This window comes from Lepisosteus oculatus, chromosome 10 (genome assembly GCF_040954835.1).
Source record: "Lepisosteus oculatus isolate fLepOcu1 chromosome 10, fLepOcu1.hap2, whole genome shotgun sequence".
Classification (NCBI taxonomy): Eukaryota; Metazoa; Chordata; class Actinopteri; order Semionotiformes; family Lepisosteidae; genus Lepisosteus; species Lepisosteus oculatus.
Window position 1 is genome coordinate 26,229,551 of NC_090705.1, and position 15,331 is coordinate 26,244,881.

The 15,331-nt window shown below is 33.0% G+C and overlaps 1 protein-coding gene across 3 annotated transcripts in view; it reads right to left on the bottom strand.

Annotated features, from left to right (window-relative positions):
* The window catches only part of LOC102686563 (cAMP-regulated phosphoprotein, 21), a 162,197-nt gene that overhangs the window by 87,633 nt on the left and 59,233 nt on the right, over window positions 1–15,331 (bottom strand). For 2 of the 3 annotated variants that reach the window (XM_015357289.2, XM_015357287.2), the window contains exons 8-11: window positions 14,306–14,365; window positions 13,027–13,167; window positions 7,318–7,426; window positions 2,677–2,778 (exon numbers count right to left, since the gene is read on the bottom strand). In XM_015357289.2, coding sequence (XP_015212775.1) covers window positions 2,677–2,778; window positions 7,318–7,426; window positions 13,027–13,167; window positions 14,306–14,365 — 412 coding nt within the window. The remainder of the gene's footprint in view (window positions 1–2,676; window positions 2,779–7,317; window positions 7,427–13,026; window positions 13,168–14,305; window positions 14,366–15,331) is intronic. The other variant, XM_015357290.2, reaches the window with a different exon arrangement.

A 15,331-nucleotide genomic window follows, 5' to 3' on the forward strand; every position in this document is an offset into this window, starting at 1 on the left:
ATGTTTGTTAAAAGAAAAGTCACAGCAGCAGCTGGATTTGAACACACAACCTGTGGGTTATTAGTCCAGCACACAAACCAGCAAGCTACCGGGGAAGTCACATAAGGAGAGGTGAAACAGCCCTACAAAGTCCTGTCGCAGTACACGAACATAATTATATCGTTATTAATTTCTTTAGATATGCGATTCCATATTATATTAGCAGAAAAACTTAAAACTACCACTTTTGTACAAGCTATTTCACATGTTAGTTAAAGACTTCGATGCTTAAAGTGTTTAGGGAGAAATGGAATACTGGTGTGTATTTTTTCTTTAAAGTGCCGAGATCAGCCATATACTGTATGTTTATGTTCCAAAATTAATATCGTTTATGGCCTTTGCATGCCTTACAGTATGCTCCTATTCTTTTTATGCTCAGCTACTAAGATTTCCCTTCAGTGGTAAAATTCCATATAAATATTCAATACTAAAACGGGCACAGTATCCTTCTACGACCAACCAACCAACTCAACCAACCAATGAGTGCCCCTGTCAGTCAACCAATCAGGTACAGCGGTATTTTGCGTCATCGCGCGTCATGATGCGTGAAGATGTAGCCAATTACCCGCGGTACGTGTCTGTATCGTGCATTTTGAATGGCTGCATCTGTATACATTTAAATTCAACTTCAGTTTTGTTTGCACCTCACATTTTATGTGATACTGTAGAGATTTGCTTGTCAGTTGAGCAATGTTCAGTATGCTGTAGAAAACAGTGGTGTATCATTTTATAGTTTTACATATTAAATATTATTAGTATAATATATATAACATAAGATTAAATATAAAATCAATAATCACACTAGTTTATTAAATGGTTAATGCACAGAGTAAGGTTTAGTATTTTTTAAATGTATTTATACTCAGGAATTTATGATTATTTCATTTATTTATGTCTTGTTTTGTTGTTTTTATTGCAATATTGTTCCTCTATTTTTATGTTGCCTTATTGTTTCCTTAGACCTATTTTCAACATTGGTATTTAAGTAACAACATTGCTTGTACTACAGAATTCAGATTTGTCAGCAATGTAGGTTACATTTCTGTAATCTAGATAATGAGAAAAGTCAACGGGGAGTGCACTGCTGACTGTTGGCTATCTGGATGAGGCAACTAAAAAAGATGCATTTATGCTACTAAAAATCCTTTGCTAAAAATTGTCTTGGCTTTTCTACTTTGAACAAAATATGCATAGAGAAACACAAGACAGTTGAAATTGATTTTTAAATGCCCCCTGACACAATAATTTCAATTAATTTCTGATGCCTCAAGCAGATCCTCACATCAGAATTGATAAGTAAATCTGCAATTAAAAGGTTTTACCATATGCAAGTAGCCAGTATGACAGAGACACACAATATGAAGAAGTACACTTTACTTCCCAGAAAATGAATTCAGCTCACAGTGTCAAATGTTTGAAAGTACTTAGTTAAAAGACCAGAATGACTCATAAAAACATATTCAAAATTACAATTAAATATTTTTGTATAATATATTATCCTTCATGTGAGCATTGAACAGAATCTTTCTGATCCTGAACTGTTTTCACCTTGAGTCTTTAATTCACTTTTTAAAGACTCAATTTTCAGGGCATTAAAGTATACTGAGTGTCCTGAGTATACATACAGTAGTGTTAGAACACAATTTTAAATGTATAGGACAATCACATCAATAGCAATCATGCTTAACAACCTCTGAGTTTAGTGACTTTTTTTTACTAAGGAATTGAATACTTAAAACTGCAAAGCAAAAGCTTACACATTCCTTTCCCACCAAACAAACCTTTCCCATTAATTTTCTGATAATGTTACAGAAACTCTTTACTGCTCAAATCAACTTGCATCAGCCATTTTCTGATGTCTCTATAGAGCCTTTAACAGAAGGCTCTGGAAACAGAAGAGAGACTATATGGTACTTATTGTGTAAATAGAGCTAGGGGGATAATACACAAGGGGGATAATAAGGGAGACTGTGCTGATCTTGAACCTTCTGTCTTTGGTTTGCAAGCAAAACAATAGGTATTAAGCCTTGAAAATAGAAATCTAGGCACAGATTTGTTTAAGCAAAAAATGTAATTTAGATTCAAGTCTCTTTGAAACTGCTGTAACACAAGTTTCTGTTCCCCTGTGTAAGTATATAAATACTGTATATTTTAGTACCACATTATTTTTTTACTACTTATTTAATACAGTGTCAAACAATGTACTTATCTTCTATTGCTTTCAGTCCTAGGCATTATTCTTTCTAAATTTTGGAGGATAATATTGAAACTGTATATCTGTGACAACAGACCACTAACTGTACACTTTGAACCATATATGGATTAGCAGCATCTGCTACAAAGGCAATGCATTTCACTGACATGAACTGAATATTTATTGGAAACAATAAACATTCACTTAAAGAGACACAATCAGAATAAAGCAGAATAAAGCAAAATCTCCTTATATAAAAAACAAATATGTCTAACATAATTAAATGGACAGAATAAGTAGGAAAAAGTTAATAAGAAATTCCTAGGAGTAAAAAAATGTTATATTTCCCCTATTGCTTATAATTAACTAGAGATTATTTGATTTTTTTCTCTCTTTGTTAATGTCATTCATAGTACAAATAACTGATTAAGTGATTCACTTACATCTTGTGCAAATATTCTCTCCCTCACTCTTTGATATTCCTCTTCCCTCTCTTCTATTGACTTACTCCTTCTGTCATCTCTAAAAGGGTGAATCCTATTTTGCTGCATAATCAAAAATGCACACGGGTTATGCAACATTTGAAATAAGCAACATATTAAAAAATAAATTTAAGCAAGTAAGAATTAAAAATAGATACATGACTTGAGGTACACTGCCTTTAATGGAAAAGAGAAATAAGGAAACAAACAGCAGGCTAAGCAGTGAGAGAAGTCCTGCAGAGCAAACAAATGTTGTCTGGCTAAGCTCCACAGACTGAAAAATCAATTCACTTCACTGTCTGCAACCACACCCACCAAAGCACAGCAATATTCACTTTAACAGCTTTGCTATGAATTATGTTTGGAAACAGGAATATACAATCAATATCATTACCTTAAAAAGCAATGGCCATCTATTTTGACTGTAAACTGTATGCACAATGTACACTGAGCATTGAAGTAAACCACTTTTAACTACTACAAATTCTTGAAGTTATCAGAGAAATGACTATCCTCTTTGTAGTAAGAGAACTGACATTTTAGCGAACAAGCACGACAACAAATTCAACAAGCTGATTAGTATTTGCCATCAACAGGGTTGATCAGCAGAGGATTTACTGTGAAAGTTACCAATCATGGCCTCCTAATAATCCCCATCTATGAATTGGCTTCATTACTCTGCTCTCCTCCCCACTGATAGCTGATGTGTGGTGAGCGTTCTGGTAAACTATGGCTGCCGTCGCATCATCCAGGTGGATGCTGCACATTGGTGGTGGTGGAGGGGAGTCCCCATTACCTGTAAAGCGCTTTGAGTGGAGTGTCCAGAAAAGCGGTATATAAGTGTAAGCAATTATTATTATTATCATTATCATTATCATTATTATTATTATTATTATTATTATTATTGGCCACCGTTGGAAGTCATCATCATCACATAACTGATTGATGAATTGATCAATTAATCACAATAACACTGAAACCATTTAATCAATGGCTAAAATCTGCATACTTTGTTTTCTAAAATCATATGTGCAGTTTACAAAAATAGTTTAGTACAACATATTGAGTGAAAGATGGGATATCTTTTACTTTTAAATTTATCTCTATCATTTTCTAATAAAAGTCAAGAGAGTGAATTCATTTTATTAAGCAAAAATGTATATTTTAAATAATTTTAGGACTATATGTTTACATCCATTCATTAGTTTTCTAACCACTTCATCCAATTTAGGGTGGCAGGAGAGCAGAGCCTCCCTTGGCAAGCAGCGGGTGTGAGGCAGCGTACACCCTGGACAGGATGCCAGTCCATCTCAGGGCACAAGCAGACAAGCACACTTTGATTCCAGGGCAAATTTCCCCAGAAGTCAAACCTACAAGTATGTTTTTAGACTGTGAAAGGGAAGCGGAGCACCCAGATGAAACCCACATGAACAAAGGTTGAACACACAAATTCCACACAGATAGCATCCCAGGTCCAGAATTGAAGCCAGGGTCCCAGTGCTATGAGACAGCACTGTTAATAACCATTGTGCCACCATGCCCCAGGTTTGTTCACACTATACTCAAATTACTATACATACTTCATGAGAAACAAGTATTGATGTTTTTGCTGTCTCATAAATGGCACTATACTGTATGTGCCATATATACAACTCATATCAACAGCACAGTTCAGTTTATGTGTAAGTATCAAGTCCTAAAGTTAGAAAAATAACCCTTAACTTGTATAAAACTACACCTGTACAGTATCAAGTATTTGACTTCACTTTAAATATGATGATAATTAAAATTATTAACAACTTTGAATCTATAGTGGACAAGGTTTATCATCAGCCATTTAAAGTGAATGAGGTCAAGATTTATAATGTTTTAACAAGAACACTTAAAATGTCTCTATAAAAAGTGTATTGATGCTCATTTCAGCAAACAGTTTGATTTTTGGACATTCTTAGGCAATAAAATAATTAATTCACAAACTGAAGACTGTCAACATTTAATTAAAAATAATAATAAAAATAAAAAATATAATAATAAAACCTTCTGCATTTTTGTATATAACAAAAAAAGAGGAACTGTTTATATGGCTTGAACAAATTTTGAATAAGCAACTTTACCTACTTTTTTTTTCTACATTTCTCTTTCCAAAAATGACAGCCAGATTACAAAAAGAGTTACCAATAAGAAAAAATATTTAGTAAATCACACCTAAAAAACAAAATGGAAGCTCAGAAAAGATAACTTACATCCTATTTTTTAAATCCTTCATGACACTTACAAATATGTCTAAGAGAAACAACACTTTTTATTTCTGTAACTTTAGAAAAGTATATTGTGTTGTTCATTCTTCATATCCTGTTCTATGCAAAAAATAATAAAATTGAAATACACCACTCTTTTTTGTAATGTGAAATGATCATCATAGTTAAAAAAGTAAAAAGTTTTCTATTTTTATTAAATATAGAAAGGAGTAAACTTCATTTGATTGCGTTGAATTTCATTGAAGAGTAACATGAAAAAAGGTTCTATGCTTGAGTTTCATTCTATAAATTATATAATATTATTCTTAGTGTACTAAAAATTATTAAAAGAATACATTTAGAATGTGTAGAAGATTTCACAGATCATACTAATACAGTTAGGTATTTTTTAATAATGTCAAAAATACATTTCACTTTTCAAAGTAAAAAGTTTCACTTTTCGCTTATCACACACACATCACTTCACATATAAGTCTTAAAATAAACCATATCTATCCATAGGCCATAAGAAAAATGCTCTGGCATATCTACTAAAGTTTTTTAAAGCTTATTGAATATAGTCTTGCAGGAATAGTGCACTAAGCATGGAAGAAATATGTTTTATTATTTCCTATAAGAACATCAAGCGCATCATATACAGCATAAACTGGACCTGGTCCTACTTAACCACATTACCTAACACTTGAGAATTTGCAATACAAGTTAGTGAGTTTCCTTAAAAAAAAGGCACAACCTTCTGGCATCTATACTTTGGTGCTCTAGCATATCAAATAAACCGTTTTCAGAACTATGAGATCCACTTATTAATGATATGATTATGATATATTTATGATTTAATCTCTAACATTCTATAATTATATTGAATGAGTAGTACTCGACAGTGCATGATGTAACCTGTGAATGTAAAATATGAAATCCATCAGGACCAGAATTACTAAAAAATACAAAGAGCTGGTGCCTAGTGGACTACAAGGCTCAAAGACAAAGAAGCAAGAAACACAAAACACAAAAAAATAGGCTTAAAAATGATGCCTGCTTTTTGCTCTTTCTTAATCATCAGCCACAAAAGAAATAACTGGCTTACAAAAAAAATATTTTGTTGTTTAATATCTAAACCCTGGATCCTAAAATGTTAACACATATAAGACAAATTGTGTGTTTACTTGATAGTCTACTCTCCATGTGATGCATACAGTACTTTTCAAACAAGGCATAAACTGGCATACAGTAGAAAAAAAGTTGCATTTTAAAAATTTTAATAAGTATTCACTCTGGAAATTGCTTATAGAATGTGTCATATCTATGGACAACAGCAGCAAAACCTAGACAACAAGAAGTACTCCCTTCCAAAGTGCCAAAACATGGACCAGAAGGGTTTCTTTTCAGATGGTAAAACAAAGCAGCAGACAAACAGTATAGCAGAGGATTGTACAGTACTTGGGTTATGAAAATCAGTATATTTTTTTTTACTTAAAGATTCTTTTAAAGGGGTCTTAAATGTCTTCTTTAATTTGAATTCTAGTCATTAATAACCTGCCATTCTTAATGTATCACTTTCACATCTTTCGCATAGTATAACTTTTATCTCCCATTCCCATAAAAATGGAATTTAGTTAGGCCTTTATGTTAGGCATGAATATGTCAATTATTGACTTACAAAGAAAAAAAAATATTTTTCAAAACATTTCAATTACGCTTTCAAAATGCAGATTAAATGATTTCATTATCAGCTAACCCTAAACTTACATTTGCAGACGTATTTACAAATCAATTAGTGATGTACTGTAGTTTATCCCAGGGATGACAGCTATGTGTTAAAGGGCTGTAAGACAAGGCTTAATTATAGCCTATCATTCTTCAGATGTGCACAGAATTCCAACAGAAGTGTAAGGTAATGTAATTGCTGACATTTTCTGAGAGATCTGTTTTTTCCTATGACATGAAAATAAATTGCTAATATGATTAGTATTACGTTGAATTTGCCTAAAGCACTATATATTTTTTTTCATTTCTAATGAAGGAATTGCATACTGACAGGGTTCGATAAATTACAAAGTCAAAATTTTAAATACATTTCTTACAATTACTCAGATTCATACCAAATTACTTGTAAAAAAAGTCACCTATTCGTGACTATTGTGGTATTTTGTGGCTATACTTTGAAAAATACTCAAAAAATGGCGTACAGACACATGTTTTCAATGCAGAACAAAGAATTAAAATCATGCTGTGTATCTCCAGGAAACCTAGTGATACAGATAGCATGTCCCTGTCAAATGAATAAAATATGCCAAGAGACAGTACGGCAATTGATACCGACAACATGCATAGCAAGTCTGAATACCTGATTGTCTTCCTTATCAATACTGGAGCTGTCTCGTTTCAAGATAAATCTCTTCTGTGAGTCTTCACTTGTGTCATCTTTTATATGTTCTCCAAACCTTTGCTCAGGTCTGTTGGCACATAAGCAAACTGTTAAGAAAGTCTTGCTGTCAGACACACAATTTCATATCAGCAAGTCATATTAAAACATAGCAGGTAATATACAGATGCAGCCATTCAAAATGTATGGTTCAACCCCGTACTGCGCAAAATTACCCACAGTTCACAGCATTGTACCGCAGTACTGGCCAAAATTACCGACAGGGGCACTCTTGGTGCATTGGTTGTTAGTGAAACGATTTAATCATTTAATCTCTTAACTGTGCATGTTTTAATCCGCTTAATATTGAATATTTATATGGAATTTTAGACCTAAAGGGAAATTTTAGTAGCTAAGGACAAAAAGAAGAGGAGCATAATGCGTCTGAAGGTCATAAACTATATAAATTTAGGAACATAAACATATTATGTAAACTGTATATGGCTGGTATTGGCAGGTTAAATAAAAAATACACACCAGTATTCCACTTTCTTCCTAAACATTTTAAGGATCAAAGTCTTTCATTCGGTTACATACTGTGGTAATTTTGGAAAAGTTTTTACGTGCCCCTTCTGACTATATTACGTTTATATACTTCATAAAAAGTTATAATGTTTTAAACTTCATTCCATGAATGTTTGCTTGTTATCGCAGTAAAAAACACACTTTTAAGAATTCGATTAATAGGGAATATAATATGGAATCACGTATCTAAAGAAATTAATAATGATATAATTATATTCACATAGCTCAAATTATCACAGTAGTAGACTTGTTGTAAATGTCTGTATCAGTTTAACTCATTCACCTGTAATTACGTGTGTGGTGCAAAGGTTCAGGTGTGTGCCTTTCATGCAGGAGGTTTGGGGGTTGAACCCAGCAGTCAACATGAGTTTTCTTTTAACAAATAAACATTTGTTTAAAAAACTAAAAAAGAATGACTGAAGGATTAGCCCATTAAGAATGAGTTTTTTTTAAAAGTGCCCACGGTCATTTTTTTCACTGACAAAGTTAACACAAACTCTGCTTAACAGAGCCGCTTGTATGAGCAAGGCGACTTTCTGCTAAACCATTTTTTACAGCTAAACCATTTTTTACACCTTTCAAAGTCACACAGTGCTTAAGTTAGGCAGGAACACGTCATTGTATATTATTTTTTTATTTCATTTTTAAAAATAACAGCAATCAGCAATCAAATGTCCTGTTTTTTCTTAATACTTGTTTTTCCACCGTCCACTAACCATCCACCACTGCCCAGTGATATAACTTTAATATAAACAAGATCTAGTACCTGATGCAGTTTTTTTTTACTTATTTTGAATAAATCGAATCCCAGGTGTGAGTTCATAAAGTCAGCATTATGTACTATCCCTACGTTTGCGAAACATCTGATCATCTATTATAAAGCTTCAGTGCTTTGTTTGTGTATATTCCAATCGCAGGAATGTTTGGGGGCAGGGTGTGTGGGGAAAGGTTTAGGCTGCATTTGAATTGGGGATCTGTATTCTTCACACCTGAAACTGAGTCACCTCTTGACTGAGAAACCTTTAGAGAACTTTACATTTTTATTTTAAACTAATTGTAAATATGACGTTTACATTACTGTTTTTCTACTGATGGTAACTGTAACAAATTGTCACGTTTCACAATCATGACATTCTCATCCAATCAAAGGTTTGATGTTTTTTTTTATTTTGAAACCGTGATCTTGACATGCAGGTGTGAGGTAGAGTTAGCAGTTTCAGATTTAAAAGGATATTAATAATATATTCCGTGTTGCATTAACATTGGAATGTTCTTACAAGTGTTAAAAGAGGTGATACATGCGTCTCCTCTATAACTCTTCAGTTTACAGAGAAATTCCACCAGAGCCACACAATTAATTGTGCAGTGTTGAAAGGTAGAAAAATTGTGATTGTGTCCTCACTCCTCTTATATGATGACTCCAAAATGAGGAGCAGCGCCCATTTTCCATTTAACATGTCAAAGTGTAGCTTACATATTAGATTTTTTAAAGGCCAGAACTGAGATGGCTGTAATAGTAAATCTTCAGATTTTATGCTGAAGTATAGCAGCAAATATGTATTGATTATGTATGACCATGTGATTAATTTGCACTCTGAATATGTAATCTTTAAAAGCTGGAGTCAGAATGCAATGTGTAAGATGACTGCACTACAAACCAATGCACATAACTGCATAACTGCAAACTGAAATAAATGAATTTCTTATGTCAGGGGTGTGAGAGTGTAAAATCACTCTCTACCAAGATGCCATGTTTGTATCCGAAATTGACAATTATTCAAATATTAATATACAGTAATAACCCTCTTCTAAGATAGAAAACATTACTGAACAGCAAGAAAAGTCATTTTCTAAATACACTGCTTTGTTTTATAGCTCAATTAACATCAGTTAAATATGAGAAATTATTGGCCTTGCCATAATTTACCGTATTTCCCTCATCAGCTTAATGTAATGAAAGCTGTTTTAGTTCTATGTTATTATTTCATGTGTATAGTTTTCAGTGCTGAGTGCATTCAATTTTTAACTTTAATGTAATCTCCATCTTGGTACACACACACAAACAAAAATATGCAAATGACTTACAGAATAAAATTGACTTCTTCACACAAAAAGGAAATTATTCTACATAATATATAGTGTATAAAGTAAGGCAGAACAATACTTTTAAAGCCTATTGTTTATATATCAATACTGTTTGGAGATACAGTATGTATTAAGTTTGTATAAATACAGTATGTACTGTAGTTATAACAAAAATTGTGTTACAGTCTGACATTTGCTCATGTTAATATTTAAACCTTACCTAAGGTGGTTCATTTAAAAGGGATACAATGGCATTTGCAATGGCAAAAATGGTTTGGTTCATGACTGCATCAGTGAACTATTAACTCCTTTTGCACCTACACATCATTTGTACTCTTCAGCCACTGGCAGTCTTTCCCTCTCCAGTATGACTTTCTCTACACTGAGTGACCATGCTTTCTGTTCAATTGCTCCAAGTCTACGGAATGATCTCCCTGACCATATCAGGTCCTACCAGTCAATCAGCATTTTTAAATACTGTCATAAAACTCATTTTTATATAGTAGCTTTTTAATCTGTTTAATTGACTCTGTTATTTTGCAAATGATAGTCTCAATCAATTATTTTTTCACAGCACTTTAAGATGGTGTACCTTGAAAAGTTCTACAGATGCAGCCATTCAAAACGGGTGGGGTATTTTGCGGTATACCGCGGTAGGCGTGTCGCATCAATACGCAGTATCACGCAGTTTATCGCGTCATTTGATGTCATACCGGAAAGTATCCGGAATCACCTTGTAAAACCGCCAGGAGGAGCCAATAAAGCTTAACCTCTCATGTACAGCATTTGAGCTTTTAAATTTAAACTGTGTATTACAGCATGTTAATCATCAGTCATTAAAAAGTTGGTATATTTTATGAAAGAAAGACTGCTCAGTTGGACAAAAGTACACAACCTACCTATATCATAAATATTTTAATTATGCAGAAATATTTTATGCATCAAACCGAAGATATTATGAATAGTATTAATAATGATTGACTTTGGACAAGCTGTAAACTCAAAGTATTACGCTGGTCCACATTCTTTCTAACCGTCATTTTAAACGAAAATAATTTTTTATTTTATTCTTTGACAAACACCACAGCATTTCGTTGATCTAACTAACGAGGACAGGACATTAGCTAGCCAATACGATAAAGGAATGACTTTTTTTGCTAATCTCTTTAGCACATTTGTACAAGCACTTAGAATCTGTCCAAGCCCTACTTTGTCAGACATTTTCTTTTACTGTAACGGACATAAAAACTCCCTTGCTTTTAACAGAGCGTTTCATAATTTTTAACTATGAAAATTATTTAAACTGCACAACAAAGACTGTATTAAAAGATACTTGTATCAGATACATGAGAATCCAAGCTTTTTTATCTACGCTTTCTTTTCTGTATACCAGATATTATGGTACCACTTCAGAAGGGTGTCAGCCAGTCAGATTCCAGGAATCGGTACTTTAAAGAAAAAATGCACACCAGTATTCCATTTCTCCCTTAACATTTTAAGCATCAAAGTCTTTAACTAACATGTGAAATAGCGTGTAAAAAAGTGGTAGTTTTAATTAATAACCTTTTAAATCTGAAGGGAGATCTAAAGGGATTCCCCCCCACACACACACACGATAGAAGCAGGAAGCAGAAGCAGGGACAGTTGTCAGAAGGAAAGAAGGTGACTATTCATTGTTATTAAAAATGTCTTAAATTCGATCATGTTGTGATATATAGAAATATAAAAAGTCAATTAATTGTCCATAATATTGCTATTTTTCCAGATAAATGTTTGTTAAAAGAAAAGTCACGGCGCCGGCTAGATTTGAACACACAACCTGCGGGTTACTAGTCCGGCACGTAGACCAGCAGGCTACTGTGGAAGTAACATGAGCAGAGGTGAAACAGCCCTACACAGCCCTGTCGCAGTACACGACTATAATTATATCATTATTAATTTCTTTAGATACGTGATTCCATATTATTGAAGTAGGAAAACACTTATATATATATATTATTGATGGAAAATATATATATATAATTTATCTGTATTCAACACTACAGTGTTGGTTCAGGCGCATTGTGTAATATGTCGGCTGTTTTAACATATCTTAAGCAGCTCCAACAATTACAGCTACACATCAAAGGACAGGACTTGAGAAGGACCAACCGGTCATCTCATGCTACATATCAAAGGACAGCTACACATCAAAGGACAGGACTTGAGACAGGACCAACCGGTCAATTCATGCTACATATCAAAGGGCAAGACGAATACACATGAAGCAGTGAAACAAAACATCTTCCTGAGATCATACTGTATTTAAGAGCTGGGAAACCCTTGCAGTTTGTCTGTCCTGCGGGGCAGACCCAACGCGCGTTGATGTCATTATTGAGCTCAATAAAACAACTGAATCCACAAAGACTGTGTCCTGCTCCTTGGACGAAGGATTTCCCACAACAGTATATTAGCAGGAAAGCTTAAAACTACCACTTTTTTACATGCTATTTCACGTTAGTTAAAAACTTTGATGCTTAAAATGTTTAGGGAGAAATGGAATACTGGTGTGTATTTTTTCTTTAAAGTACTGAGACCAGCCATATACTGTATGTTTATGTTCCAAAATTAATATAGTTTATGGCTTTCACACGCATAACAGTATGCTCCTATTCTTTTTATGCTCAGCTATTAAGATTTCCCTTCAGTGGTAGAATTCCATATAAATATTCAATACTAAAACGGGCACAGTAAAGACATTTAAATCTTTCTACGACAGACCAACGCACCATGAGTGTCCCTGTCGGTCAATCACAAACCGCGGTATTTTGCATCATCGTGTCACAATTACCCGCGGTTCGTGTCTGTACCGTGCATTTTGAATGGCTGCATCTGTATATAAAACAAAGGTTAGTGTTCTAAAAATAACAAGAATAGACATAAACATTGACATTTTAATATCTATTACTTTTAAAATTTTTAATAAAGATATCCATTATTTGTATATATACATTAAGAATGTTAATTATGTTCTGTACTTACATTCTTGTATTGCTTGTTTTGTTGATGATAACTGATTTTCCTGTCTGGTCGACATTATGATCCATCCCAAAATAAGCTGCTACCCTGTGCACTAACATTCTGTGATATGAAGACATCTGAGGAAACTTTTTATATTGGTTACTGAAAAAGAAAAAAAGTGTACAAGACAAAAACAAATCATATATATATATATAATGTTATGAGAAAATACAGCCATTTTGAAAAATATCATCAAGAGAAAAAATAATTATAGGGCATTAAATATAATTAAAATTATACAAAAGATAATTAAAACAGATGCAATTTGTTCACTGTATATGATTCTGAGATGCTGGTGGTCAGAGCATTAAAGCTGTTCTTTAAGCTGTTTAGTGCAAGATTTTTGTATTGTTTTGTTGAAGTACTATTTATCTTTAAAGCTTAAAAGACAGCTTGGAAATCCACAAACAAAAAGGTAATAATGTGTTTGTATAGTATCACAAGCTTTACTGCAATAATCATAATAACAACCAAATAACAAATCAAAATAATAAGTTTCCTGTGCCTACAATCATTTGGTAATTTTGGAGAACACACATATAATAATCTAAACACACACAATAATCTAAAATCAGAAGATTTGTAAAAGTTAGATTTTAAAGCCTAACTGGACCAATTATAAAAAGACATAGAAAATGTGTTGGACTGTGGTTCTCAATCAACAGTGCTAGGGACTCCTTTTTAGGCTATATACTGTATACTTGTTTATTTCTTATTTCTTGCTTTCTTGCCCCCCCATCCCTATTGATCAAAGATAAAATTGAGTCAATCCTCAGATGAGAGGGTGAGACATTGGTCTTTTGATGAGATTAAAAATGATGTACACTGAAAATGTGTTTTTATTTTCCTTTTAAAGTAAGCATAAGTAAGCAGTGCGCAACCAAAGCTAATCAAAGATGGCAAAACAATATGGCTGCAAGTTAATCAATTGCAAGACCACATAAAAATAATAGCTCCATAGAGATGTACCGTATATGTTACATGGATGATACATTTTGCAATTAAAAACATGACATAAGGTTCAATAGAGAAAGACAATTTACTAGTATTATCTTAAAATCAATTACAACATTTTTATAGTATCTTTATGCTGCTTAATTTTGCGGCGGATTTAAACATTTTCTCATTGTTTTGTTTTTTTCAGCCAAGGGCTTAATAAAAATTCTGTATCATTGATTATGCTTTCATTGTAGTAGTGAGCATACAACCATCTAGAAACAAAAAATAATGAGCTGCATACTTATTGTCTGCAATAAAATCAATGATCTCTTGCTCCATTTTCAACAGCATCATTCTGTCCCTGTAATAAAGCCAAAAAGAGAAGAATGTGTTTGAAATAAAGGCACAAAAACATGATTTCAGCAACTGTTACATTATATTGCATTAAATTGAAAAACTATAAAATTTGGTTTGAGATAGGGTCAAGTTAACTTTTATAGGAAGCGAGAAAGTCCAAATTTATAGGAAGAGAGATTTAGATAACAGGTTTAATTCTATAGTTGACCTGTTAATCATTTTATAGGTTTTCTGCACACTGGTATATTGTTTTTTTGCTGGTTGGTCAGGATGTATGCCTCTGAGATGTCCTGTTTGTAAATAGTGCTACACTTCATTTTGTGTGTGACATTGTGTGCCATTTAGCTATTGTCATTATTAATAAATATTTGTTTATCCCATCTCATTTATTCCTCTTTCACCAGCAGTGCCAGAGAACAAAGAACTCAGGTGCCTCAAGCATTACCAACCGCTTGGTTGGTAATATTTTTGGGATATTTTTTACAATCTGGGGGTTATAATTATTGATGGAGCCATCCAGAATGCTTGTTAAAAACCAATAATGTGTTACATGGGCTGCAGTTTGCTTCACTATACTGCAGAATACTTCGTCGTTGTGATTCATTGGACAAAGATGATGGATACGTGGCACTATGGTATATTAGACGCTAGTGAAAATAAGCTTCTTACAACAAAAATATTATCTTTTTTAAACTTTTTGAAATTCACTTAATATGGAATATTAATATGGAATCATGTAACTAAAAGGATTTTTTGAAAATAGCTGAAAATAAAAATAAGTTTCTGCATGTCATTAACAATATTAATTTATGCACAGAAACATATTTAGCTGGTTCTAGTGGGGTATTCAATTTTCTTCATACAACTGATTCTAATTAAACATGATCACTTGTGGTTGTTTTGGAAGTGTTTTGACATGCTTATTTTAACTACCTTTTCTGTTGTTGTCATTGCAAAACAAAAAGTTTGT